Consider the following 27822-nt stretch of genomic DNA (forward strand, 5'->3'; position numbering starts at 1 on the left):
CACAGGTGAACATAAATAAAATAAAAGCACCCAGTAATTGAATTTTGTATCAGCAGGACAATTCTGGCTTCCTTTTCCTTTCTTCTGTTTTTTACAATCAATACTCTGGATTCAATCAGTTGTCTTGTTTTCTCCACCCCCCCACCTCCACTGTCTGGCGCTTTCAGGGGAAAAAATTAGAAGACTGTCTGCCTTTTTTGGGAAGTTTTAGGTTTTTTTTAAGCACAGCATTGCAGAGTCATTCAAGTGAATGCTGGCTTCTAACCTCCTTTTGAAAACAACCAAACCTACGATAATTTTATGAAAAACTTCTCTGAAGCAGAATGGAGACGGTATCACAGGGATTAGCCAATCCATGCTGTGCACAGCTCACTCTGGCTGCAAATGGGAAGGCCAGAATTCCTTGGAGCTTGATCCTTAAGAGCAAGATTGAGCAACTGGTTAAGTGCAGTACACTCCCTGCTCAAATCATTTGTATTGGGATGTTTTAACCGACCAAGCACTATGCTGCTATGTCTGTAGCAGGCATGCAAGTTGCTAAAGACCTGGAAATATGGAAGGAACATTTGAACAGTAGCGTGGTCTTTCACGGCCAGACCCGCTCACCTGGCTCCAGTCCCTCCATGCGCAGTAGTTGGATGAAGTCTCCTTTCTTCAAGCTCAAGAGGCTCTTGTCATCTGTTACATAGCTGCGCAAAGCTATGACGTAGTTGGAGTCCTTTTGGTGGGGAGGAGCGGAGAGAGGAAGGAATAGCACAATTAAGGAGGTGTGGTTATTCTGGAGGTGGTGGCAGTGAGTCCTGTACTTTTCTTAAGCAAAGAGCAAAGGTGTTTCGAAGGCGCTTTCTCTCACCTTTTTCAGTTCAAGCAGGAAGAGCTCCACCATGGTCTTAATCTGCCGAGCCTTTCGAGAGTGAAGGATGAGCTGCTCATCCTTCAGAGAGAACTGAAGGGTATTACGGTCCGTCAGCTCTAAGGACAGCACATCTGAATAACTGAAAAAACCCAGAGAATGTGGTCCGTAGCTGGCCTTTATACCTGGCTAAGTTCAGTGGCTGCACCTCGCTAAGGCCCCTGGGACCTTCCTTGCCTTGATGCTGCTCGAAAGAAATCCAAGGTTGGTGCACAAATAATAGCAAGCAGAAAAGGTGCCAAGACATGGGCAAGGAGAGAAGATGCAAAGAACAGGGAAAGAAGAGGGAAAGGCCACCCTGCCCCATTCCCTTGCTTAGATCATCCCTCCATGACTCCCACACAAACCCATTCACCCAATACAGACCACAGTGTGCAGAGTTAATAACTCCAGATGAATCAAGCAACTGAACCAAGCCATGTTTCATATTTTCAATTTACACACTAAATGTATTCTTTGATTACTGATTTTAATTGTTTTGCTGCATCTCTTATTCTTGTTTTTGCTTTATTAATATGCATAGTAAACTGCCCTAGGATAAATATTGTTAAGACTGGTACATAAATGCCATGGAAAGGGGGAATCAGTTGATCTTGTGAGAGAGAATCAGAAGATATAACTGTACCAAAGATGTCAGGTGCTGCACGGGAGTTAATGTACGCAAGACAGGCCCTGACCACAGACTTACAATCTAACAGCACAAAGGGAAGTGGGCATACCAAAGGAAGGGGAGAGATGTTTTGCTATAGCCATAAAGAGCAACACATGTTCTGAATCCTACTGGGAACTTGTGTTCCATCAAAACTCACCCAAAGAGATTTCCCCACAGAGCTGTGCCATTTTGTGAACCGCCCTGAGATCTACAGGTATAGGGCAGTATACAAATTTTAATAATTCTGGATACGTTCCAACATGCTGCCAACTTCTTAGATCTATATTATGCATTCGTCCACAAAGTGATCAGGTTTGGGTCAACTTGTTGCAGCTTCTCAGCAGCCTCATGAACCCAGAACCCACCACCATCTCCTTAAAGCTGGATTTTATTGCCTCTTACCTGTAGCTGCAAAGGGTTTTCAGCTGCTCAGCATTGAAGCTAGCCGCTTTTGCTCTCTTCAGCAGCCTGAGCCCCCGGTGAGAAACACCCAGAATCTGAACATCACTCCCGTTTTCTCCCTTTAATAAAGAGGAGGAAAAGACTGGCAGAATGTCTTGTGGTGGCCTGAGGGGCACCTTTAGTGCAGAGATAGCAAGAAGCGTCAGAAAATCTTGCAGGGCAACCAACTCTGAGATGTGTCCATTGGGGGCCAGACCAAGCGAGATGGATGGATGGAGAGAGAAGCCATTATGCTTAAGCGTAATGAAACAGAGACTGCGAAGGGGGGAAACCTTATTTAAACATAGGGGGAGGCGTATAAGGAAAATATATCTGTGTGGTGTGTTCCAGGTGTCCTATGTCTCATTTAAACCAGGTCACGTCACTTTGTGTGAATAGCATTGGCACGCTGCGGTGGGTGGAGGTATGGCCCAGACAACTTAACATGCTTAACACTCCACACCTAACAGCTGCCGGCCTTCATGATTCCAGTGGTGGAGTGCAAGCAGATAGCCTCATGTTCAACCCACGGCAGTTCACATGTAAGAAAAGAATACTGGAAGTGGGTGCTGGAAAAGGCCCTTCTCTGCTTGAGACCCTGGAGATCTGCCACTAATCAGTACACTGGGCTCGGCAGATATATATATAGCTTGAGCAACCACTAAGGCAGCTTTCTATGTTCCTCGATAAGGAAGCAGAGCAGCGTGAAATGCTGAGCAGAAAAGTTATTGCCACTCAACTAGCTGTTGATTAAACTGGGCTGGAGAACTTATTCACCAGGGAAAGGGCAACATGACAGTATCTCCTCGCCAATGAGGTCATTTCCTAAGTGCAGGGAGTCTCCCCCTCTCAATACGCACATTGGCCAGCTTTCAAATATGCAACCTCCCAACTGCAGCATTAAGTTGTTCAGGTACAACAAGTTTCTCTCTCTCTCTCTCTCTCTCTCTCTCTCTCTCTCTCACACACACACACACACACACACTGGATTATTCTGAATGCATTTGGTTTGGCTTTGAGGATGTGTTAGGCCTGCTTGAATAGTACCACCTTGTATATATGCAGAGCATTTCAAGCATTCTGAGTCACATAAATTACAGTGGTACCTCGGGTTGCATACGCTTCAGGTTACAGACTCCACTAACCCAGAAATAGTACCTCGGGTTAAGAACTTTGCTTCAGGATGAGAACAGAAATCGTGCTCTGGCGGCGCGGCGGCAGCAGGAGGCCCCATTAGCTAAAGTGGTGCTTCAGGTTAAGAACAGTTTCAGGTTAAGAACAGTCCTCCGGAACGAATTAAGTACGTAACCCGAGGTACCACTGTATTTCCTTATGACATTAGCCCTGTGAGGTACTATTTTCTTACTCCATCTCCAACCCTTGCCCCCAACTGAAGATAGGACACTGAGGGGATCATGGCTTGCCTAAGACACCATACAATCAGGTAACGGATGGGATGAGCTTTAACTTGAAGCTTGTGGCTTCACAGTTGGGCTGATGAGCACTTACTGTTCCCAACCCTAACCCTGCGTAAAGCCATCTAATTAGACTTTAATTTGATTTTGACCTGTTTTTAGGAGGTGATTTAATTATTGTTTGATTTTATACTAATGTTATATATCTGATGTTAGCCGCCCTGAGCCCGACTTTGGCTGGGGAGGGCAGGGTATAAATAAAAGTTTTTGTTGTTGTTGTTGTTAGTTTAACTGTTTAAAACATTCCATGTGGTGACCTAGGCAGAGTCAACACCAATGTTGAGTAGTAGCTAATAAAAGGGTGAGGCACATAAATGAATCACCCACCCAACTCGCAAGCAAAACCCAAGAGAGTCTCTCCCCCCGCCCTGCCCCACTACAGGAGACCAAGGTCCCAGGTCCCTCAAGCAACAGCTAGCCTGACTTACCTTAACTGGGAAAAGGCGAGAGAAATAGTTGGCCCAGTTATCACGAGCAGCTACCACAATCCTCTTCTTTATCCCATCATCTAGGATGGAGCTGGCATCCATGCCCACCTGGAACTCCACTGGCAAGGATGCAGAAAGGAAAACGTTTCATCAGCAGAGACAGGAAATGGTTCAAATTTGTCATTAGTAGTCTTAACAGAGTTAAGCTGTGCTAACTCTGCTGGAGAAATGGGCTCGTACCTTTAGTCAGCCCCCTTAGTTAAGCAGCACCAAACCCCAAACATTTCAAGCAAGGAAAGCAAAATTCTAGAAGCAGGAATCTGATATTCTGATAGCAAGATCACCACCCCACCTTCTTTCTCTCAACTCTCCCCACCCCCCGCCACCAAACCTCACAATTGCTATGACAGTAATGTCTCAGACCAAATGAAACTGAAGACAAAGACGTTATATGTACCTCTGTTATCCGCGAAAATCAGTAAAAACTTTTTTTTTAACCTGTTTAAATGTTGCATTGAATGGTTGTAACTCACCCTGGGACTTTAGAGTGAAGAACAGGTAATATAATACTATTATCTGCAAAAATGTAGAGGCAACTCTAACATCTGTTGAATCACACTTGTGGAACGAAGAGGAATCTTAGGTGGTTGTTTGATAAGTTAATAAAATACCGAGGCAGCACAAAGTGTGCTATAAGACAGGATATGCACATGACAGTCCACACATCCCTAATGCACAGCCTGTGGCAGATGCATCCAAGAAGCCTTTTTAATTCCAGGAAGAAACTGTATGTCCCCAAGATATATGGGGCATGGGTTAGGGTTGAGTGGTTGGAGAGGGGGCTGCTTACCCAACAGGTCTTTCATCTTACGCCTCTCCTCTTTGGAGATCCGAATGCATGACTCTGAATAAGTGTCTGTCATGATCTGAGAGGGAGCAAAGAAGATAGACTTTGATTAGACTCACATACGTCTTACTGGAAACGTCAGTCCAAGAGCTTTGAAGCTCAAAGCAGAAAGCAGGTGCGTGGATTTAAGAAGCCACAAAAACCCAAGGAGAGGAAAAAGGGGAAAGAAAGAAATGTTCAGGTGTTAATGGACCAAGAAGAAGGAAAGTGAGTTCCCACTCCCACCCCTCCCCCGCTGCTGCTCACCTGGTCACATAACAAATTTAAGCAATAAGGATGACTGAAGTTTTCCTTGGGGTAAAAAACCTGTTGGGAAACAAACACAAAGCTGTCTTCAAAATATGCAACCATTTCTCTCACCATCCAAGCCAACCAGTGATCCAGTGCACTGGTGTGAGTTCATTTTTGAAGGACACAGTTTTGACTGAAGTTCAAAGAAGAAGAACAGCCAATTCTTTACACAACTCGCCCACCCAACACACTTGGCATAGGAAGAGTGAGGAGTCCTATTCTTGCTCTTCATCTCCTGTCTTCCTCAGGGCAAGGCATGCAAACATGACATAGAGAATCCAAATCAATCCCTATCACAGTGTGTGGATTTATATCTGCCCCTTGTGGCCTTGTGGTCCTGCAGAATTTATCACGGTGGGAGAGACCATGAGGCCGTGCCATCGCATGTCTTTACCACAACACTTGTTTTGTTGCACTTCCTAGAACGAGGGAACACACTGAGATGGTTCCAGCTCAATTTGAAAAGCAGGACAAAGCAGAGCAGTGTCCGTGACAGGTCACATGACCAGGATTCCCAGCTCTTGTGAGATGCTCCCATCGCAGATGTACACGGCAAAGCCGGATTGGCTGGTTCTCCCACTTCCAGAAAACAGCACTGGGATGCAATGGACCTTGACATACCTCTTTGCGTAGGAAGAGCTTCCAAGTAGGGTTGGCATAGGAGAAAGTAACACTAGCAGAGTGTCCTAAGAGCTGGGTTCTGATCCCGCCGTCTTCCACCACTGTCTGAGCTGAGTCTAAGTGTAACAAAAGGCATGTCAGAAGAAGGGATTTTATTATTATTATTATGGTTGCTTCACCGTTTATATGTCACTTTTCCACCAAAGCGGCCCTCAAAGGGGCTTACAAATCAATATATTGTGGTATTGCCAAGATCTTCACTATCCACAGTCATGTTCTCCCCAAAATAAGAAAGCATCATTCACCTAACTCCCCTTTTAGGGGTTTCAGTAAATATTGTTGTAGATTTGTTGAATTGTTCAGATTTATAGCCTACCGTATCCATAAGGTAGGTAAAAAGCTTTCTAAAACAACAACTTACTAAAAGGGAAGTGTTTTTGCTGGTTGGGTGAATTTCTAAACTGCCCTACATTACAAGGCTCCCCAGGCTGTGTACTATTTAAAATAATAAAAACGAACACAAGAAACTGAATAAAATAACAATACACATAAGCTAAAGCCACAGAGTAAGCAAAGTCAGCAATATCCTGAAGAAGACATTTAAGACCAGCTAAAAGTCCAAATTGGAACCACTGCCTGATGTCAAATTGATATCAAGGTAGATGTCATGTCAGCTTCTCAGGGGAAAACGATTCATATGTTGGGCACTGAGAAAACTCTCCTTGGTCTTCACCTGCCTAACTTCAGGTGTCGAGAGACTCACACAATGGCCTCGGATAATAATTTTTATTAAGGGTTTTATAAAGAATAATGATACACACAATAATAAAAATGGCGGTCTTTGTGATGAAAAGAAGGGCTTTGGCAGAGGCATGTGGAAGAAGACATTATTTCTAACAGGCCTCTTATCGATAATGACCAGCACTTTGAATTGTGGCCCATACCAGTCTTCCGCAACCTGGTGGCCCTGCAGATGCTATGACTACAACTCCCATCAGATGCAGGGAAGGCTGCCCCAAAGTGCATACACACTACAGTGGTACCTCTGGTTACGAACTAAATTCGTTCCAGAGGTCCGTTCTTAACCTGAAACCGTTCTTAACCTGAGGTACCACTTTAGCTAATGGGGCCTCCCGCTGCCGCTGCGTGATTTCTGTTCTCATCTTGAGGTAGAGTTCTTAACCTGAGGTACTACTTCCAGGTTAGCAGAGTCTGTAACCCGAAGTGTTTGTAACCCGAGGTACCACTGTACATACATTTAAAACACATTCGAGTCACATCCCTTCCACCAGAGAATTCTTGGGAACTGCAGTTTAACCTTCACGGAATTACGATTTCCAGCAACACTTAATAATAAATCACAGTGCCCGGGATTCTTTGAGGACAGGAAATGTGCTTTGAATGGATAGTGAGCACATAGCTCTGCACCCTAAAGATGAGCCACAGATAATCAGCAGGCACAGGGGATGAGAAGATCAACTCACTAATTGCAAAGTCAAGGCTGCAGAGTCTAAGCTCCTCCACATACCTCTCATGCCAGTTTCTTCTGAAGCGTAGTCCGAAGGAAGGGCTGGTGGAGGTTGCATGGGGGGAGGAGGAACCTCCGGGTTAGGAGGGGAGATTGGTGGCGGCCGAGCAAATAGGTTCATGAGGGGCAGCTGCTTTTCTTTGATGGAGCTGGACAACTTGCCAGGTGGTGGCAGTGGAGGAGGAGATGCTTGGGGGCTCCCCTCTGGTGATGCAGAGGACAGCTGTAAAGAAAAAGCAAGGCAGAGAAGTGTTTTAAACATGGCCACAGGTCACACCTGCAGTCCTAGAGTAGCAACATGGAAGGCTGAAGAGCAAACAAACTGCTTAATTTAACCCACTTAGGAAAGCTTTCTGGCAGTAATCTCGTAAACTGCAGGAGACAAGAGGCATCCGTGTCACTAATTCTCTGGATAACCCACCCCAGCAGGCCTGGACTGGAGGGTTAAAGTAACCATATCAGTAACAAGACTCCAGGTGACTTGGGTGTGGCAGGGAAGTTACCCCCAAAGTGAGCTTATTGCATTGTAAATCAACAAAGGTTTGCCTTCCAAGGACATCGGGATCAGAGTTAGTGGTGAATGGTTCTTAACGAAAATTGTGATACTTTCCTCATTTCAATCTCAAGCATCTTTCTAAAACCCAAATAAGCTTCAACCAGATGGCTCTCATGGGGCTGCTCCAAAAGCAGAGGTGCAGACAGAGGGGTGATGGTAGTACAGCAAGTCTGTATCGATAAAAGTCTGGAGCCTTCTGATATCCAGTCACACTTGGTATATATATATATATTTTGTTTGTTACTTGTCCTATTCGTATCCTAATTTTTCTCTCTAAGGAACATGTAGTGGCTTATATGGATTTCTCTCATTTTTATTGCCACCCTGACAGCTAATTGGAGAATCCCAACAGGACTTTGGCCGCTGACCACATTGGTTTTTCTAGGTGTGTCACAACAGAAACCATCTGGAAGTTACAAGCTATTACTCACCTGTGAGTGTCCCACAATCCCCAGCTTTGCCAGAGCTTCCTCCTTTGGGTCATTCTTCTTCACGAAAGGTTTAGAGACGTTTCTGTAAGTCAAATAGGAGGGGGGAAACTTAAAACCAGCTCTGGTGGAGTTAGCTGCATGGGCCAACAGTAAAAGTCAACAAAACGCCTGTCCTCAGAGACCCTTCTTCAGACAGTCTCTTACAAATGCAATTGGACAACTCTGCCGTTCCTCCCATGTTGGCCAAAGAACAGCTAGAGAGTTCTGCCCATGTTAGGTTGCTATGACAAGATGGTTCGTGCACAGGCAACGTCCAGCCCCTTGGGAAGTTCACGGTTTGCGAAGCAGCTAACCGCATTGGCCTCGCTGGGCCCACTGCGCCTGTCTAACCAGCCAATAATAGCAAGCAGGCTAGTGATGCCACTGGCACAGTGAGGCATTGCCAGGGAAAGGGGGCCACAAAGGTCTCTGATAACAAGTTGGAGTCACGGAGAAGGTGCACCAATGGTGTGTGGTCAGTGTACTTGAGGGATTAGGCTAGTCTCCTAAATGTTCATGGTAAATTATGGTATTAATGCCTGGTGCCTCCTTCCAAAGCCTGGGAAGCTTCTGCCTGGCTTAGGGAGGGAGGTGCAATGCGGCGACAGGGAGGGGGCATGATGCTCACACACACAACATCCCCTCCCCCATCAACCTTGCAAGCTGGCTCCTCTGGCCCTAACTCAGGGGTCAGCAAACTTTTTCAGCAGGGGGCCAGTCCTCAGACCTTTTGGGGGGCCAGACTATATTTTGGGGGGGAAATAATGAACGAATTCCTATGCCCCATAAATAACCCAGAGGCGCATTTTAAATAAAAGGACAAATTCTACTCACGTAAAAGCACACTGATTCCTGGACCGTCCGCGGGCCGGATTTAGAAGGCGATTGGGCTGGATCTGGCCCCTGGCCTTAGTTTGCCTACCCATGCCCTAATTGTTCTCCTACAAAAAATTTCACCGCACGCCACTGGGTGGCACTGAGATTAACTCAGATAAACTCAGCTGCGGCATAACAAACCAAGGTTAATCCGATCGTACTTCCTCTTTAACCAAGCTTCATAAACGAAGGATAATGTTAACAGCGGTTGGCATTAGCTATGGCCTTAATGTGACATGTGGACAAGCCCAACATTGTGGCAACCCACCAAACCTTTAGATGTTCTCTGATTGGCACGGGGGCAACCATGGAAGCTTCTGCAGGCACAAATATCTAAAAGGAGTTTTAATTCCGTGACCAGGCTCAGATCCATTCCTCACCTGAGTGGGATGATGGGTTTTGGTGGTGGGACAGGCTGAGACTTGTGAGTTTTGATGATCCTCCGTATCTCCTGGGTTGGTTGAGAATGTTGGTCATTTTCTGTCTGTGTAGAGTGTGGCAAACCTGCAGCAGAGGATTAAGAGAAAAGGTGTGCGCGCTTGTTTTCTAAATAAGCAAAAAGATTTTGCCTTGTTTCTACCTTACACACTTCTCTACCCCTGGCTAGCTCTTTCTACGTAGCGCCTTCCCAATCTCATGCATAAGTATTTTGCTACTTCCTTATTTAGCTGCAATCCATCTCCATTACTGAAGCTAGAATGGGCAAGTGAGGCAGCCAGCAAGGAATGAAAAGGCTCTGCGAAGACTATATTCATGACCACAACTTACCTGAATTTGGTTGTGGGCTAGTCTCTTGGTCTTCTGATGATGGTTTATTTGGAGGTGTCCACCTCTTTGGAGAAGGAGATGCTTTCTTCACATGACTTTTCTGCTGCCCTGTGTGGAGAAGCAGGGGCAATCAAGCACCAACAATTTCTTAAACCTGGACTGGCAGCATCAGTCCAGTTAGAATACCAAATACAAACCACTGTTGGTTGGAAGGAACTTGTAAATCAGCCCCATATTAGCAGATCAGCCTACATCAGGCCTGGGGACTCAATGAGCCCCTCCTGGCTTCTCTGCCTGGCCCTTAGGATGTTCCCCAAAACACCCCTTCTCCCTAAACTGACTGTGCATCCTCCTTTAATGTTTTTTACAGTCGGACCTTGGAAGTCGGAATGGAATCCATTCTGGAAGTCCGTTCGACTTCCAAAAGGTTCGGAAACCAAAGCACGGCTTCTGATTGGCTGCAGGAAGCTCGTGCCACCAATCGGAAGCTGCGGAAGGTCAGACATTTGGGTTCCAAAAGAACGTTGGCAAATCGAAACACTCACTTCTGGGTTTGCGGCATTCTGGAGCCAAAACATTCAGAAACTAAGCTGTTCCAAAACCAAGGTACAACTGTACAGTGGTACCTCGGGTTAAGAACTTAATTCGTTCTGGAGGTCCGTTCTTAACCTGAAACTGTTCTTAACCTGAGGTACCACTTTAGCCAATGGGGCCTACTGGTGCTGCCACGCCGCCAGAGCAGGATTTCTGTTCTCACCCTGAAGCAAAGTTCTTAACCCGAGGTACTATTTCTGGGTTAGCAGAGTCTGTAACCTGAAGTTTCTGTAACCTGAAGCGTCTGTAACCCGAGGTACCACTGTATTTCTTTATTTTCAGTGATAGTGTGCCACAAGCACAGCAGAAGGGACATAAAACGTGTCATACCTTAGGTGAGAGTTTAGTAAACTACACACGGATATAGATCAACCTTCCTTAACCTGGTGTTTGCAAGTGTTTTGGACTACAGTTCCCATTATCCCTGACTTCTGGCCATGCTGGCTGGGGCAGATGGGACAATATCCACAGGGCAAAAGGTTGAGGAAGGCTGCTAAAGATGGTGGTGAAGAAATGTTCCTAGTAGGATTTACCGGGGGGGGGGCATTTTCATCCTCAACCCAAACAGTTGAGCCATGGAAGCACAAGACTGACCTGTCAATAGAGGTTCCTCATCTTGCCTCCCATTCACCTAGAGATACTTATTTTTTCCTTGGCAGAACTCAAAAGAATGTTTATTCCCCAAGAATTCTTACAAAACACTGGCACTTCCCTCAGGAATGAATTAGTACCACAAAGCAGTTAATAATTATAGTAATTTGTATTAGTGTGGAGCATGAAAATATACTGATGTGTAAAAATGGAATGATGCCCCGTCTGGGATGAAGCCCAGGGCAACTGCATGAAGTGGCTCACCCATTTTCTGGAAGAACTCAACTTTCTTCTGGAATGACTCTCGAGAGATGGGGTCCTCTCTGATGTCTAAGGACTGGTTACCGTGGAGGAGGGGGATCTAGAACACATAACCCAATATGTTCCTCAGTTAGGCCTCACTGACTGATCCTAGTCAGGGATGTCTGAAAAAACGAGGAGCCATCTCCCCACCCCATATATAGCATTTTGTGGCAGTTCAGTCATGCCCAACTCAAAGCTAGTTTAAGAGAAACCCGTGCCTGGGCTTTAACGCTGCAAGCTGCAGGTGGGAGCTCACCCATTAAGGTTTTTTAAAGGAAAACCCCAACAAAACTAGATGTCAGGGAAAGAATTCTGGCTTTCACCTTTGCATCTTTTCTATATGGAGGGAACCTCTTTTTGTATTGAGTAGCATTCAGTCATGTGAGCCCCCACTTGGACACAGGTTTAGAATGTTATCTGCTGTTTGTGAGAATCAGATCTGAGTTCTAACAAGCTAATACTAAAGGTAAAGGGACCCCTGACCATTAGGTCCAGTCGAGGCCGACTCTGGGGTTGCGGCGCTCATCTTGCTTTATTGGCCAAGGTACATCTTCCGGGTCATGTGGCCAGCATGACTAAGCCACTTCTGGTGAACCAGAGCAGTGAACGGAAACGCCGTTTACCTTCCCGCCAGAGCAGTACCTATTTATCTACTTGCACATTGACGTGCTTTCGAACTGCTAGGTTGGCAGGAGCAAGGACCGAGCAACGGGAGCATAAAACCATAAAGCAGGATGGCCAGAGTTCAGCTCTTTCTCTCTTTAGAGTCAGGTGTGGGGAACCTTTGTTGCTGAACTACAACTCCCAGATGTTGCTGTATACAACTCCCATCATCCCAGGCAACTAGCCTTGCTTGCTGGGGGTGATGGGAGTTGCAAATCAGTAACATCTGGAAGACCAATGCTTTAAGGTTTGGTTTTGCAGAAACCACGCTATGATGCAGAAGTCGTGCGGGCATTTCTACAGAGGAATACTTGCTGGACACCCAGTACCGGTGATGGAGATTCTTGTAGATCAGGCACTGATGCATCTTGCTTGGTGGTGCTTTTGAGGCTCTTGGGTTTAGCAGCTGGAGCTGGCAGATGTGGAGGAGGAGACAGTCGCCTTGGCCTTGAAGATTCTGGTGACCGTTCCCGTGGTGACACTCGCCTCGGCCTTGAAGATTCAGGCGATCGCTCCTGTTCTGATGCTCGACTTCGCCTTGAAAATTCAGGCGACCTCCTTTGTGGTGATGTCCGTCTTGGCCTTGAAAGCTCAGGAGACTTGTCTTTTTGCTGGCGCTGTTGCTCCTTTTGCTGCTGCTGGGAGATTGTCATGGCTTGAAGGGTCATCTGCTGAGCCTGAAACATGAAATCCAATTTTTCAGGAGCTTTGGCCTGATCAACATGGCAGTTTCAGGCTTTTAGCCCGGGGGATTTTGAGACTAGTAGATATATATTGGAGGAAAGAGAAGGGATGAAGCTACTGAGACCACTTATATGTTTGTTTGTTATTACAGTTAATTCATTAACTGACTTCTAAACCGCCATCCCAAGGCGATTTATACATAAAATAATTAAAAACAGTTAGGAACACAAAAACAACATTTGAAAGAAGAATTAAAAACCTAACAACCAGACAATTGTGGTGCATAATAAACATTTTAGCAGGCGACTGGCAAGTGAGACGTGATTCATGGCAAAAGGCAACAGCATAGTTATGTTTCCAAAGCTCCTTGTACTCACTTGCTCATTGCCCATTGTTCTTAACCCTTTCACTTACCATGAGCATGGCCTGCTGGTTGATGAAGGCTTGTTGCTGTGCAGCTATCTGGTTTGGATCCACTGATGGCATAATGGGCTGAGGCTGAGGCATAGCCATAGCTGAGTGAGAGAAAGAGACATCTATGAAGGCTCATCAAGCTAACGTCCGAGATCCACATAGTATGTGGTTACTTCCTGTTGAACCAGAGGCTCTTCCTCCCAGATGGGGATAATATTATCAGGGGACAGGACTGCAAAATTCAACACAATTCCATACTAACTCTCCTCTTTCCAATACTATATTCAGTAAATCCAAAAAAGCTTGTAAAATAGTTGTTAAAAGCATGACTGAAGCAGAAGTACAGTTGCAGAGTACATTCCACATGCTTTTATGTTGTCTGTAACACATTGAGGCAAGAAGACTTGTTTTTAAACTTACACATTTTCCTCTCAGCCTTCTTTTAGCAAGCCAGTTGGATAGTAAGAAGAGAGACACAGGGATATATTGTGCAAAGGATGAATGACAGCCTTCCCCACTGCCCCACCTCAAAATCTCCTGCATTTCAACCTGTTCCAACCCTTGCCACATTTTCTGTATTATTTTTACCTGGCATTGTTCCCATTCCACCAAGCGCTGGCATCATCGGCATGGTGGCTGGCATCATTCCGCCCATGACGGGCATAGGTTGGTAAGACGGCATGCTCATCATTCCTGAATAGCCTAATGGAAGAAGGAAAGACTGGCTTGCTGTGTCTCGTGTGAAAGTTATCACCAAGTTGAACAGCCAGACTTACTGATGGTCCTGCTCACATGCACCGGGCAAATCCCCACCCCCACCCCGGTTTCCATTAACTACTAATCTTCACACACACTCCATACCTTTGGAGCAAACCTAGAGGCTGCTGGCTCCATCCTTGTGGTACCCGGCTAAGTATCTTCCCAAGTCAGAACAAGCAACCAGACATCACCAAGGACAACAACAGCACGCAATGCACACAAACCACCACAAGAGACATACAAACCCCTTGAATAACTAGAGAAGGCTGGGAAGGCTGGAAGAGAGCGGCAAAGAGGAATTTTAAATTCCTGCCCAAAATGCAACACCCTTCTTTTGGTTTCTCATTTTTTTCAATCACATTTTCATAGCAGGTTTTTTTTTTTAAAAAGTCATCATGAAAAGTCAGCATTTTAGTGTGCACCTCTCCTCCTCCTAGGCACCTCTTTGCATGTAATATCCCCTAAAATGATGCATTTTTGTATGTTACTTTAACTTATATGTGCATTTTTACGCAATGCACACTTACCCCTAATAAACACATTTCTGAACACTGCTTCGTTTGGAGAACAACATTACAAAAGTCAGAAAAGTGCAGATTTTGGTTTCAGGAAGTCATTTCATATTGTTTCAGGAAGTGTGAATTAAGCAGGTTCGCATTAAAACAGGAACGAAACCAAATTTCTCCCCTCATCTTTAGTCAGCAACCACCACCACCACAAAGTAGGAGCCTACTACCATTTGGCTCTAGGGAAGGCAATTATTTCACCACACGTAGAAATATGATGGAATGGAGAAAATGGAGGACTCATAGAAATGCTTATTATTTTGGGGGAAATGACATTCAAGGCAAAATCCTTAAAAAATTATATCTCCTAGGACTTGCACTGAGATAACCTTGGCGTAGTTGGCCATATAGTGAGGGTGCTGCTAGGCATTCTGGGTATGGCAACCATTGCATGTTGTGGAAGCAGGTCCCTGCCTGATTCTGTAGGCCTGACAGAATTTCCTAGGGCTTGTCCAAAGTGTGCATGTATAGAATCTCATTATTCACACCCAACAGCATGAAGTGTGTGCCAGGTATATAAGCATAATTCCACACGCATCTTAGATCACATACAGCTTAATGCTTGCCAAAAGAACAGCCGCTGGTGGCCATCATCCCCAAAGGACCAAACCCTGAACTCCCTTCCCCATCATGTACAAATGCTGGATCTTTCCTGCTTGGGTCGCACCTGAGAAGGCTCCATGCTGAGTGGGTCCAATTTTCCCACCTCCTTTCATGCGCCCAGTCAGATTCCCTTCACTCTCCATATCCTGCAGAGAAGCAAGAGACAGCCCAACATTTAGTACACAGCTTATCCGCCTCATTTGGTCTTTTGAGTTCAGACAACTGAACGTAGGACAGGGTCATAATTCACTATGAATTACATGAATGGTCACTACAGATCTAAATGCTAACAAACGAAACGGGAAACGGAAAGGCAGGCTTGTTGGAAGGACAGCGCACGAGAAAAGGAGCAGCAAACAACTGAACAGATGAGAAATGAGCAGACTTACTGGCGTCTGACTCCTGGCCCCATGATGCAGCAGAGGCATGAAGAGACCGTCCACATAGTGATCCAGCCCTCCAGCGGATCTGGAGCTACCTCTGTAGCTCGACTCTGTTGGGAGATGGAAACAAATCAGGCCAAGCTCCTCCCTACTCTCTTAGCACCATTTGTGCTTCCCCATGCTAATTCTATGGATGTGGGTGGCGCTGTGCGTTAAACAACAGGGCCTAGGACTTGCTGCTCAGAAGGTCAGTGGTTCGAATCCCCGTGACGGGGTGAGCTCCCTTTGCTCGGTCCCTGCTCCTGCCCACCTAGCAGTTTGAAAGCATGTCAAGTGCAAGTAGATAAATAGGTACCGCTCCGGCGGGAAGGTAAACGGCATTTCCATGCGCTGCTCTGGTTCGCCAGAAGTGGCATAGTCATGCTGGCCACATGACCCGGAAGCTGCACGCCAGCTCCCTTGGCCAATAAAGCGAGATGAGCACCACAACCCCAGAGTCGGCCACGACTGGACCTAATGGTCAGGGGTCCCTTTACCTTTACCTATGCTAATTCTACAGCCTCAACATTTTCTCTTTAAGTCTCCTGCACACACTGAACACACACAAAGCCCACATTGCTTCAAAGCCTGGAAACCAGACACTCAGGTTCACACACTCCTTGGTGCTGTCCAGCCGCCTTTGAATTTAGGACCATCACTGCCCTGAGATTGGGACTCACCTGAATGAGCGATGTTGTCCAAGTCTGGAGGCAGGGGGGGTGGGGGGGCGGAAGGTGCCCGAATGCCTGGAGCAGGGGGGATGTCCAAGGGCATCCTGCCAGGGGAGAAAGCCAGTAAGGTCACAGAAGCAGAGGTTTATGGGAATACGATCGAGGTTGTAGCTGGGGACAAGTGGCAAGGAAGGAGGTCACTCACCTATCTGAAGAGCTCTGATAGGAATAGCTCTCATCCCACTCTGGGGTTATAGGATAGTCAGGGGAGGATTCAGAGGGCCAGTTGCCTTCCTCTATTTCTCCAATGAGATCCAGCACAAAGTCACAACCAGGCAAATCCTGCCACGCCTTGCCTGTGAACATGGACACAGACCAGCCGCGAGGTACTGTATCCAGGCCCCTGAAATCAGAGGGAGGGGACATTACGACACAGAGAGGAAGTGCAGGGTGCCAGAAGACAGGGGTGAGAAAGAAGGCGAGAGCAGAGCTGTTATTCCCATTGGGCTTAGTGGCGTGTTGTGCCATGGCGCCAGCCTCTCAGGGGCACCCCAGCAAGTGGGGGAGCTGTGCGGCTGTGCCGGTGGCCTCCCCTTTCCCTGCATGCCCACCAGCTGCACCCTGCCAACCATATGGCTGGTGGGTATGCAGCTTGCCTCCCAAGCCTCAGTGGAAGGAGAGCGATCCTTGCAGAGGCTTGGGGAAAGGTTTGACAACTCTGGGAAGGGGGGGGGGGCAGAGGGATCATTGCACCATGGCGCCGGATATGCTTAAGACGGCCCTGGGTGTGAGGCAGAGAGGGAAAAACAAAAGGCTTCTGGTTTTGCCCATGCTGGCTGGGGCTGATCAAGAATTGTACAGTGGTACCTCGGGTTACAGACGCTTCAGGTTATAGACTCTGCTAACCCAGAAATAGTATCTCAGGTTAAGAACTTTGCTTCAGGATGAGAACGGAAACTGTGCTCCAGCAGCGCAGCGGCAGCGGCAGCGGGAGGCCCCATTAGCTAAAGTGGTGCTTCAGGTTAAGAACAGTTTCAGGTTAAGAACGGACCTCCAAAATGAATTAAGTTCTTAACCCAAGGTACCACTGTAGTCCAAAACACTTGGGGGGCACATGAGGTTGGGGGGAGGCCACTGCTCTTTGAGGAAAAATAGCAGAACTGAGGCCCATGAACACCACTCTTCTCTCCAAAGACAGTCTAACTTCTCCAAAGCATGAAATGGATTTCCAGTTAAAAAAATTAAAAAGGGAAGGTGGGAGCTCAAACATTCATTTTTATGACTAAAGACAAACTCCAACAGCCTGGGATGAGGAAGTAATAACACAGCCTGGGCTTGGTCCTTACATAATTATTTACCCTTCTCATGCTGCTGCAGAACACGCTGATAACAGCCTAAGCCTTTGCTGACCTCAAAGATCAATTGCTCTGACAACAGAAACTGTCAGATCAAAACCTACTCCTTTTGCTTCTGCGTGTACCTTGAACTCAGGATCCAGCCTGCATATTGCTCTCCTGTTGTCCAGGACTCCACTTCGGCTGAAAGCCTCTCCTCTAAGCCAAGGAGGAAAAAAGCGAAAGACAAAATGCTAAAATAAAAGCCTTACAACTGCAAACTGCAACATGTAGCAGGAAACCCCCCCCCATCATTCAGTTTGTACAAACTTCACACACACTCACACACTACATACGCTACACTTCTGTTATAAATTCATAGAAAATCAACCACACATCAGATTTGCACTGTTCCACATTTATTTTACTCCATGAAGGAAAGACTACAAAATGGGGAAGGTTTGATACAGGGCGCCATAATCCCTTCACCATACCAGCACATCCACAGGAGCCCTGCCCAGTTGCTATGCCAACCCTGATGATCCCAGACAGAAGACAATCAAGATCACAAAGAACTTGCATATGGGAGTGGATTCAGCACAGACTGGAACAAAGGACAATGATCAGATCTTCCCTCAGGGGGCAGGAAACTGCGACTACCTTTTGTCTTCAGAAAATGACTCATGGGGAGGGGTAGAAGGGAACCAGCCAGGTGACAGGACACTCAGGTTACCACCACAACTCCTCCCTCAACCCCTCCTTTCTGCAATTTATGCATGATGTTTCTGGGGGTGGGCTTGACCTAGAGGATGGGAATTTCAAAAGTTTTTATAAGGTCTTGCACACCATTTTCTGTGTCTTTCCTCTCTCCTGCAAGTGAGGGGAACACCCTGTTGCAGCAGTTCAATAAAGGCCAAGCCTACAGGCTGCTGATTTGCTCCAATTTACTCTGATTGGTGTCTTTACTTTTTGTCCAAGGGAGCCCTCGGATTTTTCCGGTAACAAACATCAAGGAGGGCCCGGTCCGGAAATACTATTTGTTCCCAACAATTCTGATGGGTATCACAGGCGGCTTTAGGGCAGTGTGAGTGGTGCGGTCACATCAAGCACATAGCCAAGAAGGGTGCCTTCTCAAAACCTGGTAAGCGCTTGCCCTGCTTCGGGAAGGAGGTGTAGGGCTCCGAAAGAGTCCTAGAGTCCTCCTGCCTCCCTCCTAAAGCTGGCCAAGCGCTTACTGGGCTTTGGGAAAGAGGTAGAGGGCCTTGCACATCCTTCCCAGAGTCTGGCTTAAGTTAGTGCCACGAGGGCTGTGGCTGAGGGCTTCCAATGGTCTCACACAGGGCGGCATATTACCAAGGTCTGCCCTTGTGAGTATGCTAAGTATTCGCTGTTACCTTTGTAGGTGTAAACATCCAACACCATCTTGCCTTTCCTCTGATTGGCAGTCCACTCCAGCTGGGTGGGAGGAAGGCTACGGGACACTTCTGGGTCGCTTTCCATCTGCTTCATTGACATCAGGAGTTTACGCTGGCAAACGCCGTTATATCCATCCAGACCATGGTCAGACACAAACCTGTAAGCCAAAAAAGCAGAATCCTTCCGCAAACGGCTCCATTTTATGAGTGGTGTTTTTAAAAAGTGGAGAGCGGAGCCTTTTTCTTACTTCAACAGGGGCTTCTCCAGAGCTGGAGAAGGGGCAAAAGTGCCCAGGAGGACAGCCATCAACACACAACCTCGTTGGCCTTGCTCCAGGTCTGGGTTCTTCCACACCTGACTGGCCACCTGGCTCAACAGCTCATTGCGCAGGGAGAGGCTAGCCAGCCCTCGACTTGCTATATAGTTCCCCAGGAGTTTTTCTTGCCAGTCCTGCAGGTCTTTGTCATTGATGAACCGCAGGATCTGTAAGGGAACCGGTAAAGGTGTGATCGAGTCAGGCAGCAGACCTCAAGCGACAAGATCAAGCCCCCACCTTGATCACCCTCTTGGAGAACCATTGCAGGTAGGAACAGAGGCGGTTGGCACTTGCAGCAGAACTGTGCCCGAAGCAGATTACCTCGCTTTTGCTGCACACACAAAAATGTAGTGGGTTTTTTAAAAAAAAAATTGAGTCATTCGTCTTCATCTTCAACATGCTGCTTTCAATCTAGATTGAGTCTAGATTCAGCCCTAATCAAGGGGGTGGGGTGGGGTTCCTTGATCTGCATTTGGAAACTCTCCCCTTGATTAGGTTATCATCACCCCTGCACATGCCCCAGGTGAATGGAGGAGGGAGTGGCGATTGTGATCTTAGGATACCCCAACCCACAATGCCACAATGTGGACCCACCTCCAGTTTCCAGGACCACCTACAACTGTTTTCAAATGGACACATTGTAGGGTAATGCAGAATCAATAGGCAATGAGCATTTGTTTTTGGAACGAAACTAGTTTCTCTCTGTGCTTTTCGGGGGCAAAAAATGCGCATGAGATCTGGATTGCACTCAGCCTCCATGTGCTCCACTGCTGCTGAGCTACACGCTGGGGAACGGTTTTGCCCATTGTGCAGGAAAGCCCTTCAATATGTCCAAGGCTAAGAGTGGAGGAATTCTTGTTCAGTTGCTCGGACCTTGAGTCTGCCCTCGTTCTTTCTCATTCCACACCACACATTTAGAACTCAGTCCATGCCTATTTAAAACACATTTCTTTCAACTCAAAGATCCCTGGGAGCTGTGGTTTGTTAAGAGGAATTATAGCTTTGCAAGGAAAAACTGCATTTCCCAGGATTCTTGGGGGGAAGTCATGTGCTTTAAATGTATGGTGCAGATACACACAATGTGCAAGCTGGATTAAATGGCGGCTTTCTTTTTTTCTTTTCTTATTACAACAAAACCCTGTTAAAAAAAGAGTTACTTAAAAGCCACCACCTTCCCATAGACGATTAGTTAAAAAGAAAACCGCCTTCCTTCAAGAATTGTTAAATAAGTAGCAATGTGTGAAGGGGTTTAGTAGTACATACACATTGTATGAGTCAAACTTATTCTTATCTCCATAGCCCTGGTCCTCCCTCAGCCTCCTCCCTAAGAATAGCTTCTCTTCATGATCACAGCAAAGTCACAAAAATGATCCACCTACTGCTCAGTTCCTTCAAGTTCTAAGAACCTCTAAATAAGAATGGAAACTGGTGGACAGTTAAGGACTAACTGGAAGGCAGCGCGCATCCTCTCTCTAGAGCCAGTTACCAGAACTGATTTGCAAAACATGCGGCCAGTGGATCAGTTGTGGTCACTTCCCGCTTCCCAGCACAATGGCTTCTGAACAATTCCAAACATAAGAGTTGCAAGTCCTGGGCCACTGCACGCTAACAGACACATTAATCCCCCTGCGGTCTCCCCAACAAGAGGATTTGAGAGGGAAGACATAGAATACTGTGGAAACAGGAGAGAGGTGAGAGTGTGCAGGAGGCGGCCAGAGAGACTGGAGGGCAGAGGGAGAAACAGGCTTGTTCTTTTCCTCTGAGTTTCGGGGGACATCTCACCCTCTCTGCTTCCCCACTCCTTTACACCGGTGACTCTGCACACAGAGTGAGAAAAAGGGAAGGCTGGCAAGCAGCTGCTTACATCCTTTTGTTGTGAAGCCAATGCTGTCAACTCCCCTGTTGCGCATGACAACGGTGTGGCCTGGGGTGAGGGAGAAGGGGAGTGCACAGGTGGCCCTAGTGGGGTTAGTGGGGAGGGGTTAGGCTGTGTATCTTTGTGTGAGAGGGGGCGAAGGTCCATCAACAAAGCCACAACGCCCGTGGGAGCAAGACACCCTTCTCCAGACGTGTGGTTAATAATTTGCCACCTCCCTTTTTTCCCCTCCCTGCCACCACCCAAAGAGAGATGCTCTTAAGTGCCAAGTCTACATTCTTCTCCCCTTCACAGGGTCTGGGAAAGGAGCAGCGCCGCAACCCTCACTTTGCAGCTTCTTGTTTGTTGACTCTCAATAGCAACATCCTGCAGGTGGAAGTGCGAGGAGGAAGCAGAGCAGGGGGAGGCCCCAAACACTTCTCCTGGCCACTCCCAGTATGGGGTGCTTCGTGTATGTGGGAAGGAAAGAGTGCGCCTGTCTAGGAGCACCCACTCTGCCACCTTGCATTTACAGCAAAAATGCTTCACTATTAGATTTGGCTTCTCCCTTCTCTCTCTGTCATGTGTGTGATAGAGAAAGAGAGAGGGGGACAGAGAATGAATGTGGGGTGATTAGACAAAGACTGCATAAGCACTGAACCTTTACAACGCATGAAAAGCTCATTCCTCACACCCACCCCACCTTGCAATGTATTTTGGCCACTGTAGTCTACTCCTCACACGGAGGTACAATTCCTAGCAACCCTTAGTAAACTACAGAATGCTTTGAGGGGCAAAAGAGACTCAGAATGTGTATAGTATTCAGCCAAAGACTGTGGGGTGGCTCTGGCCCAATCCATATCTGGCATGTGACCCCCTAACCAAATGGAACCCCTAAGAGAATGGAAGCCTTGACAGGCCAAAAAAAGAAAGCAAGTTTCCCAGCCCCACCTCCAGAAAAAGTGATACCCAAGCCTGTGCCTCCATTTAATCTCCCAGAGCTTCTGCTGAATGGAGAACAAAGGTGTCTGGGCCTCAGGTACCTGCACCCATCTTGGGCACCACAATCCTTTTCTCCCCTCTTTTCTCAGTTGCTCAGCACTTTCCTGTTCTGGATTCCTCAGTAACACAAATGCAAAGGAAGATCTCTGAGTTGTGGAGGAGTTCCCTTGGCATCTCTCAGTCTCCCATCTGAAGAAGCTGCCAACCACTCCTTTGTGATAGCAGAACAACCCGTTGGCAATTAAGCCCCTGACTGGAAGCACCACAGTGTAGAAACACAACCCCCCACCCCACCCCCAGCCAAGCATGCAACAGGTCATCTTTGTGTCTTGGTCAAAGAGATTTTGCAGGCTTCTGAAACCAAACTAACACTTTGCAAAGCTTGCTCCCCAGAGGAAAATCAGTATAGCTGTACACACCATGGGCTGTGATTCCCTCCTTCAAAGATCCTTTAACTTTGAGTGGGGGGACGGGACCATCTCCTATCTCCAGCGAGGCCTAGCTACTTAACTGCTTGCTCATTATTATTATTTTTCCTTACCACTTTGTTGAGCTGCAGAGCACTTTGCCTCTGCTCACCATCCAGTCTGGTCAAAGGCTGTTGCAGGGGCTGCCCAAGGGCAGGGAAACCCACTTCCTACAATGGACGAGGAACAGAAGCGCTGAGTTCATAAGCAGCATTACTAATGTTAGGCAAAGTGAAGACACTGCGATGTGCATCGCTCTCAGAGCCACCACTGTTCAGGTAGGGCAAAGCAAAGGGCCTTTTGTTTCCCCCAATCATTTCTCCCATGTGACAGCAGCAGAGTTGACAGCCAAAGTAAAGAGGAAGGGTGAAGAAGCCCAGTGGACTGGGGGGGCTACAGGTGCAAGAAGGAAAGATCTAGATCAGTGTTTCCCAAACACTGGGTCTCCAGCTGCTTTTGGACTACAATTCTCATCATTCCTGACCACTGGTCTTGCTAGCTAGGGATAAAGGGAGGTGTAGTCCAAAAACTGTGGATTAACTGTGGGTCAAGCGGTGCTGTGGGTTAAACCACAGAGCCTAGGGCTTGCTGATCAGAAGGTTGGCAGTTCAAATCCCCGTGACGGGGTGAGCTCCCGTTGCTCGGTCCCTGCTCCTGCCAATCTAGAAGTTCGAAAGCACGAAGTGCAAGTAGATAAATAGGTACTGCTCCGGCGGGAAGGTAAACAGCATTTCCGTGCGCTGCTCTGGTTCGCCAGAAGCAGCTTAGTCATGCTGGCCACATGACCCAGAAGCTGTATGCCAGCTCCCTCAGCCAAAAAAGCAAGATGAGCACTGCAACTCCAGAGTCGTCTGCGACTGGACTTAATGGTCAGGGGTCCCTTTACCTTTAGTCCAAAAGAGACCCAGTGTCTGGGAAAGACTTATCTAGAGCCTTTCTTCCCGCAAAACACTCAGATGATGACCATCAAATAGATGGCCTTTTACTACAGGGAAATAAACAGAACTGAGATCTGTTTGACAATGAATTAAGACTGCCTTGCTTAAGGCATTTAAGTAGAGGCTAGACAGCCATGGGTCAGGGATGTTATAGTTGCATTCTGCACCTAGGATTGGACCAGATGGCATTTCAAGTCCCTTCCAACTGTTAACATTTTATGAAGTGAGTGGAAGAGACAATGATGGCCGCTGGCTTTTCTAGTGAACTCCAACTTTCCGAGACAACCTCCTACCTGAAAATGCGATCTTATGAACGCAGAGAATGGAAAGCTATTGATGTCAGGTGGCAGAGAGAGATCAGCCTTTGCTTTAACTTCCGGAGGGGAGACTTCTGTGACCTGATTAATTTGGGCATGGTGGTGACCTGCAAGACAGGAAAACACTAATAATGTTAGCTCAGTTGGTGAGGCACACTCTTGCTTTTTTTATGCGGCTACCGAGATCAACAGGGATTTTTTGGGTGTCCAAACAAACACTAAGCGAAAGCAATAACCACAACTGTAGCTACAATGGGAAGGGGGGGGGGGAGAAGAACCTAAGAAGTGCCTGGTCATCAGGTCAATGGCCCATTCGGTCCAGCATCCTGTTCTAGCAGTGGCCAACCAGATAACCAGAAGCAAATGCTTGGTGGGTTCTAGACTAGCATATTCTCAGTTCACAAAGGTTCATGGTGAGGCCCAGCAGTGTTTATGCCCAGAATCCTTTGTGACAAGTAGTGGTTCTATGGCAGACACTCAAGTCCTTTGGCAAACAAATCAATGGCAAAAGTATCTCCCCAAAGCTTGGAAGACCACTGCATGTATTAGCTATCACAAATTGGCAAGCACTGTCTGTCAATACAGTGGTACCTCAGGTTAATAACTTAGTTCGTTCTGGAGGTCCGCTCTTAAACTGAAACTGTTCTTAACCTGAGGTACCACTTTAACTAATGGGGCCTCCAGCTGCCGCCACACAATTTCTGTTCTCATCCTGAGGTAAAGTTCTTAACCCTAGGTACTATTTCTGGGTTAATGGAATCTGTAACCTGAAGCGTTTGTAAGCCGAGGTGCCACTGTATCTAATATTGAAATCGAACATTACTGGCTAGTGATCACTTAAGCAACCGAACTGCTGAAACAATATTTATACAAAGAGCCCTGCTTAGATCAGACCAAAGACCTATCCAGGCCAGCATTCTGTTCCAAGAGTAACCAACCAGATGCCACTAGGAAGCCCACAAGCAGCAGGACATTATGTAAGGACACCCTATGTAAGTTTACAAGACTTTTTTTTTGGAGGGGGAATTTATTTCAGCTCTGCTCTAAAGCATAACACGTGTGAAGTGTATGGACTTTAGCAAAAAAAAAAAAAAAATTAGGAGTCAAAGGCTCTCTGCTCACCTTCAGCCAAACGGAGTAAGGCAGCAAGCTCAGCAGGGATTTCCAGCCGTCGAACATCCTACAGAGGAAATGAATCAAAGGGGTGGTTTATTGATTGATTGATTGATTGATTGATTGATTGAATAACTTTCCCCCTCTTTTAAAAATTAGCGTTTTGTTTTTTAAAAGAAAAAAACTCAAAAGAATACAACAGCAATCTATCCCTTCCATAAACAATTTAATAAACTAGGGTAAGTGGGTGGGTAGACTTGAATGAGCTGCTCCCCCCCCCAAGAACCCCAAGATCTAGAATCCAGAGCGAGGTACAAAAGTCATGCAGTTTGAATGGAACCACAGAGTGCCTCTCTGAGCACACTCAAAGCGTTGTTATTAAAAGCAGAAGATAGATGTTTCCACTTGATAAAAACTTCCATATTTAATACTTATGCATTGGTGTATGAATTCACCCTTAAGGAAAAGGAAAACAGGAAAAGACATACCATGTTCTATGTACAGAGGACTGTACCTGCCGGAATGCTTATGTGACAAAATCAAAACATGTGATTTTCAAACACCACCCGCTTCCCATGCAGTTAATGACTGATTAGTGATGTGGGATGCAGAGTTGTATGGTAAAGAAATACAGTGTGATGACCCATCGTGATCCGAGTGGCAACTACATTTGCAAAAAATAATAATACCTGGACAGTGATGCCTCATCAATGAAAGGGGCTTAACAAACACATAGTCTCTGCTATCCACTCGGTCTTGCTAGATATGGATTGAGGCGATATGTCAGGTCTCAAAATACGTTTGGGAAACTGATTTGAATACAGAATTTGAAGATGAAGTTTGGGAAGCTTACTGGAACAAACCTACAATCGCTACAGCATCTAATCAAATTCAAGAATGTACAAGGTTGTACACAGATGGCACCTTTACGTCTGCACACATTTCACACATCTCCCCAACTATTTGCCCATTACAACATTCAGTTCCAGTAAGTCTGACATGTTATTTACAATGTAAAGCTAAGATTTTAATGGAAAAACCAAGATTTTAATTATCTTTTAATAAATTGTCACAGGAAGGCCTTCTGGAGAACAAATGAGTGGGTTTTTTTTGTGTGTTTTTTTTTAAGGAACAGTTTTAATTTCTTCAGTAGCACATTTTGTGGCTGTTTCAGTCTAGCCTCAAAGGAGTTTAGTGTTCAAAGCAAACTATCCTCTCAGAAGCGGTATAAGGGGGGGGGGGGCGGGTTGTGCTGGCCACCTGCTGTGCCTCAGCTTAAAAAAAATAAAAAATTTAACACAATAAAGCAACATCAGAAACAACACTTGGGAGTACAAACTTGTTATTTGACAAACTAAAATAAAAGCATAGAATACAAACACAGCTGTGCATTATTCCTGCTCAGTTAAAAGACATTCAGAAGAATTAATTACTTTTCATCTCATAGTAACGCTCTCCACAAATCAACCTGAGTTTCTGAAAGCTGCTTTAAGTTCCAGTTCCTGTTTACATAGGTCAAGAAAGGCATCTAAGCCTGCCAAATTTATTCTTTTTTTTTTCTTGCAGCTCATCTAATTACTCACCCAGTGAGCTATTCTGACAGCTTAACCAACACAGGGCCAATGCTAATAGGGTATCAATTGCCCCATTACTGCAGAGATATATTTTTTCCCAAAGACCACCTCCCAGATGTCTCTAGCATATCCATACCTTCCACCCAGATTTCAATTAACCCTCTCATTGCAGTTCCCAGCCTGCTTCTGTGTGTCCTTGCAATCACCCCTGGTCCACCTTCCTATTCCTTACACTTGCATAAAATACCAGAGGCATTACAAAAGGTATTCACAGGTCAGATTAGGGAGAAAGGAAAGGGGCAGCAAAGACCGATGTACGTCTATGATGTTAATACATGCTGTTAACAAAGTTGCAAACAAATTCCATACTATTTGAAAAAAGAAAGAACAAATTCCTATGCCACACAAATAACCCAGAGATGCATTTTAAATAAAAGCACACATTCTACTCATGTAAAAACACGCTGATTCCCGGACCATCCATGGGCTGGATTTAGAAGGCAATTGGGCCGAATCCGGCCCCCGGGCCTTAGTTTGCCTAAAGGTAAAGGTAAAGGTACCCCTGCCCGTACGGGCCAGTCTTGACAGACTCTAGGGTTGTGCGCCCATCTCACTCAAAGAGGCCAAGGGCCAGCGCTGTCCGAAGACACTTCCGGGTCACGTGGCCAGCGTGACATCGCTGCTCTGGCGAGCCAGAGCCGCACACGGAAACACCATTTACCTTCCCGCTAGTAAGCGGTCCCTATTTATCTACTTGCACCCGGGAGTGCTTTCGAACTGCTAGGTTGGCAGGCGCTGGGACCGAACAGCGGGAGCGCACCCCGCCGCGGGGATTTGAACCGCCGACCTTTCGATCGGCAAGCCCTAGGCACTGAGGCTTTAACCCACAGCGCCACCCGCGTCCCTTACACTTAGTTTGCCTACCCATGCTCAAAAACCTGCCAAGTGGAATCACTCTCAGTGACTCTTGATTAATTGCTTGTTTACACTCCACCTTTTCTCTGAAACCAGGGCTCAAGGGGGCTCACAAAAAATAAAATGAATACAGACAAAACACACACATAATTTTTAAACAATAAGCTTTCATATATTTTAGCTATTAAGCTATCCATGGGATTAAAACAATGTAAAAAGCATATCTACTAAAATGCTAACCTTTAAAACAAACAGGCACATGCATAGTGGCAGAAGCTGCATCTCATCTGCCACAGGCATTATGTAATGGGCACCAACAAAATGTGATAATTGCCTTAACACAAGTGCTATCTTGAGTGACATCATGTGAATCACTTTA

At 46.4% G+C, this 27822-nt stretch overlaps 1 protein-coding gene across 1 annotated transcript in view; it reads right to left on the reverse strand.

The window, feature by feature from the left end:
• LOC310672564 (unconventional myosin-XVB-like) overlaps nucleotides 1-27822 on the reverse strand; it is a 67400-nt gene that overhangs the window by 21233 nt on the left and 18345 nt on the right. Inside the window, exons 11-35 of the mRNA XM_083429987.1 lie at nucleotides 24964-25021; nucleotides 23818-23948; nucleotides 22661-22756; nucleotides 19194-19429; nucleotides 18925-19103; nucleotides 17677-17749; nucleotides 16402-16599; nucleotides 16206-16300; nucleotides 15493-15596; nucleotides 15168-15249; nucleotides 13764-13877; nucleotides 13176-13276; nucleotides 12407-12754; nucleotides 11376-11472; nucleotides 9927-10034; nucleotides 9539-9662; nucleotides 8244-8325; nucleotides 7257-7479; nucleotides 5729-5844; nucleotides 5063-5122; nucleotides 4760-4835; nucleotides 3910-4028; nucleotides 1968-2086; nucleotides 854-995; nucleotides 607-718 (exon numbers count right to left, since the gene is read on the reverse strand). Coding sequence (XP_083286113.1) covers nucleotides 607-718; nucleotides 854-995; nucleotides 1968-2086; nucleotides 3910-4028; nucleotides 4760-4835; nucleotides 5063-5122; nucleotides 5729-5844; nucleotides 7257-7479; nucleotides 8244-8325; nucleotides 9539-9662; nucleotides 9927-10034; nucleotides 11376-11472; nucleotides 12407-12754; nucleotides 13176-13276; nucleotides 13764-13877; nucleotides 15168-15249; nucleotides 15493-15596; nucleotides 16206-16300; nucleotides 16402-16599; nucleotides 17677-17749; nucleotides 18925-19103; nucleotides 19194-19429; nucleotides 22661-22756; nucleotides 23818-23948; nucleotides 24964-25021 — 3193 coding nt within the window. The remainder of the gene's footprint in view (nucleotides 1-606; nucleotides 719-853; nucleotides 996-1967; nucleotides 2087-3909; nucleotides 4029-4759; nucleotides 4836-5062; nucleotides 5123-5728; nucleotides 5845-7256; nucleotides 7480-8243; nucleotides 8326-9538; nucleotides 9663-9926; nucleotides 10035-11375; nucleotides 11473-12406; nucleotides 12755-13175; nucleotides 13277-13763; nucleotides 13878-15167; nucleotides 15250-15492; nucleotides 15597-16205; nucleotides 16301-16401; nucleotides 16600-17676; nucleotides 17750-18924; nucleotides 19104-19193; nucleotides 19430-22660; nucleotides 22757-23817; nucleotides 23949-24963; nucleotides 25022-27822) is intronic.

The sequence above is a fragment of the Podarcis tiliguerta genome (genome assembly GCF_965153285.1).
Source record: "Podarcis tiliguerta genome assembly, chromosome: 2".
NCBI classification, from domain to species: Eukaryota; Metazoa; Chordata; class Lepidosauria; order Squamata; family Lacertidae; genus Podarcis; species Podarcis tiliguerta.